Consider the following 7,500-nt stretch of genomic DNA (forward strand, 5'->3'; position numbering starts at 1 on the left):
GCAAGGGGCTAGGCAGCGTCTGGGGAATGGGGGGTGGGCCGACCGCAATGGGGCTGGGGTGTGCAGGACTCTGATGGGACACGGGGCTTTGGTGTGGAACAGCGCTCTGGAGGCCTACTGGACTTGGTAATGCAGTAGGGTTCTTCATGGATGGAATGGCACTGGCTCCTTGGACTGCACTTGACATGGGAACTGCCGGGGCTGACATTTGCTGAACAGGGGGACCTACTGCGTGCTGGGGAACTGTTGGGACTGATCCAAGTGGAGCAACAGGGGGTTGATTGGGGCGGAGGGTCGAAGCAGCAGGCAGTGTTGTTGGAGGTACTACAGGAGGTACTACGGGAGGTACTACGGGAGGTACTACAGGAGGTACTACAGGAGGTACTACAGGAGGTACTACAGGAGGTACTGCTGGAGCAACTGTTGGAGGAACGGCTGGAGGAACTGCTGGTGGGGCAAGTGGAGTCTCCTTCTTGACTGGCACAGAACCAGTTGTTGCTCCAGCTGAGGAGACAGCTGAGGAGACAGCTGGCCCAGTACCTGTGGTGTTTCCTTCAGAACGAGTTCCTGTGGCACTGGCACTGTCCAAGCTATCTTTGGTGTTTGCCGAGGGTGCTGCAGTGGATACAGTGGAATCCTGGCTATCCTCAGTGCTGTCTTCTGGTAAGTTCTTCATGATGTCAGCCACATCATCCAGATTAAAACCTGGGCCCAGAATGTCAGTCAACTTTGTTTCAGGGCCACCCACTCCAGGCACGTCTATATTATCTTGAGAGAGGTCTTCATCGCCTGTTAGATTTGTATCATCATCTTTTATTGCTGCGCTCATTATGTCACCCATCAAGATGTCCGTTAAATCACCTCCCTGGGCAAATATAGCATCTATGGCTTCATTATTTTCATCTTCTTCTGCCATCTCCTCATCCTAAGGAAAACAAAATGTTAATACAAGTGAAGAAACTAAGGCTAAGCAATTTTTTTTTTTTTCATAAAAAAAGAAACAAAGAATATTAAACATCCTCTTAAACAAATTCTCACCTTGCATTCCTTCTTATCATCATCCTTCTTTTCCTTCGTTTTGGAGTCTGTCTGATCCTCTACCTTAGTGCGGTGAGGGGACAGCAACTTTGTCTGTTGTGTTGCACTGTCTATGCGCCGTTCATGGCCCAGCTGCTGCTTGTTCTGGGCAGCCTGGACAAGCTGGACTTCATCCTGTTTTGAAAACGATACAAAAAAAAAATTAATAATAATAATAATAACAAAAATCAGATAATATCTCAAAAAACATCCTATCCTTCCAATCATCAAAAGAATGTACAATCTAAATAAGTACATCAAAAGACGAGAACATTTTTTCTTTTGAAAGGAAAACAGCCACAGTAAGAAATGATATTGAATCGTAACGTTTCGAGTAACGAGTTCCTCTTCATTCATCTGAAGAGGAACTCGGGAAGAGTTCAAAACGTAAGACCATTTCATTTCTTACTGTGGATGTTTTCCTTTCATCTTTGTGCACACTTTACTGTGTTTGTGTTTGTATCTTTTTTTTTTTTTTTTTTTTTTTGACTTTTGCATACCTTTGAAAGATTGATTGCCGACTTTGTCTTCTGCAGATCAAAGGCATCTTCAGTGAATTCCTCATCCAGGTCACCCATTTGCTTCATCTCCTCCTCCAGATTGCTAGTATCCATCAGATTCCGGCCAAAGAATGCTTCCTATAAAACCCAATTCCAAGAATGAACACATTAGCAATCAAGGAATATCCAAGAATGAATGATCTCGTCCTGTCTAAACAGATTTCATTCAGGTTATAGAAAGAGTTCCACACAAATTTTAAGCCAGTTGATAAAATTCCTTTTTACCTCTCACACAAACACACTGCATGGTACATTGACGTTCTAAAGAGATGCCTCACTAACCTGTATGTAAGATGGAAATTTTTCAAGTAATTTGATCTTCTTTTTGGTTCGCCAGTTACTTCTCTTCCTCCTAAGCTCCAGAACCTGAGGGTCAAGGTTGGCTTCCTCCCGTGCTTTTTCGTCGTCCTTCTTTCCTCGCGCGCGGACTTGGAAACCACCAATACCTTTAAAAGCAGAGAAGGTGAGATGTACCATCAATTACATATAATAATGATAAATTAAAAATTTATGAAAAATAAGACAAGACACAGTCAATGCACAATAATCAAATATGAACATATCAGCTACCACTGCTACATAGAAACAGAATCCATTGATGAATTTTCTTCCAAACATGAGGAATATATGAAAAATCTCATCTCCATACCTAGAGTTTTGATGTTGCGATATCTGCGCTTTCTCAAAGTGTATGTTCCAGGCTCAGGACCCGGCAAGGTATAAAAGCCATCTGGTAAGTCAGGAGGTGTACCATCCTCCTGCAAAGTAAACCATTAAATCAACACAACCATATAGTAACATGTACAAAAAAGAGGAAAAGGAACTTATTGTGGGAAGTTTCTTTTCATAATCAGATAAAATGATTAAAGGCATCCCTTCGCACAAATCTAAACCAAATCTAAACCTGAAAATGAAAATTACCTTTACCTTTTCATATAATACTAAAAATGTGTGTATACACTAAAGAAAAAACTTCCTAAAGGTGGAATTCCTAAGAAAATCAGAATTAATCACTACATAAAGAACCTGACCTCAATAAAGATCTTACACATCATGTTCTCATTCTCTATCTTAAAAAAAGAAAGACAGAAAGAAAAAAATCACTTCCCCATAATTTACAATCACTTATGCAAACAGGAAAGAACAAGAATATACAGGAACATCCTCTTGCTAGTCATAGAGTAATAACTGCAAATCATATCAATGCATCATCCACTCTTCTTTCAGTAATATACAATTTTTTCCCTCTTTCCCCTTTTGACTTTCTTAAAAAAAAAAAAAAAAAAAAAAAAAAAGGACAACATTGGTTATAAAACAAAGAAAACAAGAAAAAACATGCCTTGGCCTTCAGAATGGTTCCTTCCTTCATGCCATACACCCAGTGCTTGGGCTCTTCACTCTCCAATTTCTCCTCGTCCTCCTCCTCATCGTCATCAATGTCACGGCTGCCACTGCTATCAATGGAAGGTCCTCGACTGGTTCGGACAGTCTTGGGGTTCCTAATGGTTGAGAGAGATAGGAAAGGTGATATTACAAAACATATGTCCACAGCAGTAAGACTGAATATGGTTGTAATAAGATGCATTATAGTTAACATATAAATTTCACTTTTTCACCTATTTCTTTCCCTCTTACCTTGGTTTCTTTTGTGGCTCCAATGTCATTGTCTTTATCTGGAACATTCCACACTCGGACAAGCATATACCATCCACCCAGAACTGTGTTTTGGATGTTACCTGTTGGAGTATTATAATCAACTTGACAATCTAATGTCAAAGCACCATTTATCATTCACTTGACTGAATGACAGAATCAACAAGATAGTTTCATGGAACTAAACATAATCCTAATGATAACTTACAGTCAAGGAACAGGAACAGTAACTGACTTCAAGAAATCTACTGTGAAATATTCTTCAAATGGCACTCCTTAAATATAGTATATAATACAAAGCACACATGTTCTTGCCACAGAAAACTCTCCGTAACAGCATGCACTCACACTCACCTTTGGCATGATGTCAATTGGACTTGGAGGACGCACAGGGCTTGGCAGTGTTGTGGTGGGAGTGACTGCATTGTGTGCGGGGCGTGTGCGCAGGGGCGGGGTGTGAGGAAGGAGGTGTGGAGGAAGCGCATCCTGGGGTCGACACATTAGGCACAAATATCCTTTCTCAGCACATCTGATGAGATAAAATATTCTGGTGTTAAATCATATATCTTTGAAGTAAGAGAAATAAATATGCTTTCTACCTATTCCTTGTGTAGCTCTTCAAATAAACAGTGATCTAGAGTATCTGCAATCCACTTCTATTCATAATCTATGCTTCTCAGAAAGCATTTTAATCCACAACACCATCCTTGATATGAGCAATTCATCAATTACAACATTAATAATACTAATAATACTTCTTCCAGACAAAAGAGAATAAAATGCCAATATTTTGATCTTCAAATTTCCATTAACCAGACTATATCACTCCAACATGTCCCAGTTCATCCATGACATAAGTAGAAACAACACACCTCACATCTCTAAACAACATCCATACAAAAGTCAAGACTTAATTTACTATAAATTACCCTAAACATAAAGACCTTAACATGTACTAAAGGGCACACACAAAAGCCTTACCTCTCTGCCTCCTCTTCTGTGTGTATCATGTCATCAGAGGCATGCAGCCAACGCTCACAGTTGGAACACTGTATGACGAGCTCACCATCTGCATAAGGTTCATCACACACAGGGCACTGAGTCATGGAATTGCAAGGGCCACAGACACTGTAGTTTTGCTGCCAGGTGGCACTGGGACCAGGATCTGAGGCACCACAGTATTGACATACAGCACACCTAAAATACAAAAATCATGTGAACATTATATGTACTTACTGTTTGTGTTTCTGTTTGTCTTTCTAATTTAAGCTCTTCATTTGGAACAAACTATATCATTATAAACCTATCAAAACTGTTAGACCTGCTGACTGCTAATCTGTCTTTGTTAAACATTCTACAAAATACTATGCCCTTCCTCTACCTTATTGTCATCCCCAGTGAGCCAAAAGTTAACATTTTCACCCCAAGTTCAGAGATTTATCATCTCCATAATTTCTAGTTTATTTTTGTTTACCCTAATCTTACAAGCCTTCAATCAAGCCTTTTGGAACCACACTGTAAAGTTACCCAAGCACAGCCCACTAATATGTGCCCAGCAAACACGATTTTTCTTCTATCCATCTTGCTTTAACTTGGGATTATTTACAAAATTTCTGTATAAGGAATTTCATTCATCCAGCTATCCTTTAATCCTTTAGATAGTAATAGACTCTTTTTATTAAACAAACTCCATATTAACTCTCCAGATAGTTTACACTCTCTGCAATAATAGTAACAATAAGTAATAGCGTTATTATCTATATGTATTCCTTATAATTTAATTTCCTGTAATGCATCCTGTACCACTAATAGTAGGCAGGAATAGACTCCAGCATATGAACATAGTGTCCTCCCTGAAGATGGCCCTCACCCAGGCATGGGTCACAGATGGAACACTCCACCCTCAAGGAGTGGTGGAAATCTGCAGGAGCTCACAAGTAAATCCCTGTCTGAAGGACTACTGAGTCAAGTCTCTCAAAGTACTTCATGCACTCATTATGAGGCAACAATTTCCCAGGGAGAGACGTTCTGGTCACCCACTCCTCTTGGCTTTTATGACAAGATGTACCCATCCCCTGCCCATCTACCAATTTTCTCCTGTCACGCAGATCCAATGGGTTCATTTGGATCTAGACCTCACACCTTTTTAATGCATATATAAGAATTATAATTTTCTTAGAAACTGTCCAACACTCCAAGTGACAATTATTAGAAAAAATTAAAGTTTTTCAATATTCCAATTTCTATACTTTGAGTAGTAAACTTGTCCATTTTTATGTTAATTTCACATTTAGAATCAAGTGTTCCCTGAACATACCACATATATATCTACACATTTTCCTGCTTAACCTGTTTCCTGACGGGTCACGTGTACAAGCGTCATAACATACCACTTGGTCTGCAGGGTACGGCTGTATGCACAGTGACGTGCCAGAGCACATGGAGCAGGAAGTTCCACTACATGTAGCGGACTCCCACACGCAGTGTCTGGACGTTGCCAGAAATCACCAGAGTTTATGATACTCAAGAGACTTCTGATACCCGTCGGCAGGGGGTTAAACACATAACTTTCTACTTCAATTGTAAAAATTCCACATCCAACATGGGAGACACCCAGCCATTATCTACACCTCTCCATAACAGACACTGAGAATGTTAGCTGCATAGGCCTACATACCATTTACACCTCCACACCCCAGAGGGTACACTGTCTAGAGGTGGAGTCATGCAGTATATGTGGTAGGAGATGTCACAGTCCTCACACAGGACGAGGCGGCTCTCATCATTGCGCTCACCACACCCCTCACACACTGTGCAGTCCAGGCACCTCCATCCTTTCTCTAGAACCACTTTGTTCACCTGCAAACAAGTTACAGAAAATTTGTATATGAGCGCACAGCCGTTTATCTAAGTCCGTGGTAATAATAATTGAAAAACAAAAAAGCAAAATATATAAAAATAAAAATTTATATATTGAGGTATAGAACAAAAAAACAACAGATATTTCAGTCCTATGAGTGAATGAATAAATGGAATGAATGGATGAATAGTGTCAAACCAGTAAGAAGAAAAAGAAAGAAGAAGAAAAAAAAAAAAAAATGAAAGGAAGAAAAAACCAGCAAAAACCGTTCTACTGCAAGTTTTTAATGAATTTTCTGGATGTGTAAAGATCACTCTCGAGTTAATCTCCAGTGAATCGAACCAGCCCAAAATCCATTTGTCACTTCTAAAATGCATGCACAAGAGGCAAGAGAATAAGGGAAACCCATCCTCATGGTCTAATCTTAAGAACTAAGCAAAATACTCACACCTTAGGAAAAGGATCTGATACTGCATCAGACACTCACCTCCCCCATTACTCTCCTCTTTAATCAAAAGGATCCTTCACCAAAAAAAGGAGGAACAGAAAAAATAATCATAACATTTAAAATCAAAGATGACTGATCTGGTGAAATGTCATCTGCTTTATCTATCAGAAAAAATCTCGCATCTTTGATCATTTTTCTGCGCATTCTCATTTATCAACACCATTTTCTTCTTATCTCATTTTTCTTCATTTACACCAGTTCTGTCTTCTATCTTCATCAACTTCTTTTATTTCCACTTGGTCATTCATACTTGTATATTCTAAGAAAGTGTAGGTAAAATTTTACACTCTGAAAGTGTCTTTCTTTGGCAAGTTTAGTGGCCACATTCCGGCCTCTGGATAAGTCTCAGTTATATCATTCAGAACATTTTGCAAATTTTTCTCTTGTTTTTGCGGAACCATCTTGCACAAAGGCAGTCATCACATCATTCAACCCCCTTCTAACTGCAGTCATGCGACAAATCCTTCGTACTGTTCTCTTGATATAGAGCAGATGGCATTACCTGATCCTGGTTTCTAGATTTCTATTAGCTTCTCCTTTTCTGTAGGACTAGTGGCGGTAATCTACTTTCGAAAGAACTAGATGCAGGCCAGCGATGATGTCTTGTCTTGTTTCTAACACCAACTCAACAACCTACAGTTCTGATGCCAAACCATGAGCTGTGTCTGAGTTGTCCCTGGATGACCATTTGCATGAACCATGATGTATATCAACCAGTATCTAATGAAATCCCCCTCTATATCACCTTAAACTCAATGCCTCATACCTTGACGCTGAGCCGTACCTTAACATTGGCACAGAATGGGTGGTAACACTGGCCACACTGAGCACAGCTAATGAGT

General features: G+C 39.9%; 1 protein-coding gene across 8 annotated transcripts in view; it reads right to left on the reverse strand.

The window, feature by feature from the left end:
• The window catches only part of LOC125025624 (histone-lysine N-methyltransferase 2C-like), a 73,133-nt gene that overhangs the window by 35,201 nt on the left and 30,432 nt on the right, over positions 1-7,500 (reverse strand). For 6 of the 8 annotated variants that reach the window (XM_047613674.1, XM_047613676.1, XM_047613675.1 and 3 more), the window contains 11 exons: positions 7,425-7,500; positions 5,968-6,149; positions 4,272-4,487; positions 3,645-3,819; positions 3,273-3,373; positions 2,977-3,136; positions 2,287-2,395; positions 1,920-2,083; positions 1,578-1,715; positions 1,039-1,212; positions 1-925 (listed from right to left, as the gene is read on the reverse strand). The exon at positions 1-925 is cut by the window's left edge and continues 228 nt beyond it; the exon at positions 7,425-7,500 is cut by the window's right edge and continues 140 nt beyond it. In XM_047613674.1, the coding sequence (XP_047469630.1) occupies positions 1-925; positions 1,039-1,212; positions 1,578-1,715; positions 1,920-2,083; positions 2,287-2,395; positions 2,977-3,136; positions 3,273-3,373; positions 3,645-3,819; positions 4,272-4,487; positions 5,968-6,149; positions 7,425-7,500 (2,420 nt within the window). The remainder of the gene's footprint in view (positions 926-1,038; positions 1,213-1,577; positions 1,716-1,919; positions 2,084-2,286; positions 2,396-2,976; positions 3,137-3,272; positions 3,374-3,644; positions 3,820-4,271; positions 4,488-5,967; positions 6,150-7,424) is intronic. The other 2 variants (XM_047613677.1, XM_047613670.1) reach the window with 1 other exon arrangement.

This window comes from Penaeus chinensis, chromosome 5 (assembly GCF_019202785.1).
Source record: "Penaeus chinensis breed Huanghai No. 1 chromosome 5, ASM1920278v2, whole genome shotgun sequence".
Classification (NCBI taxonomy): domain Eukaryota; kingdom Metazoa; phylum Arthropoda; class Malacostraca; order Decapoda; family Penaeidae; genus Penaeus; species Penaeus chinensis.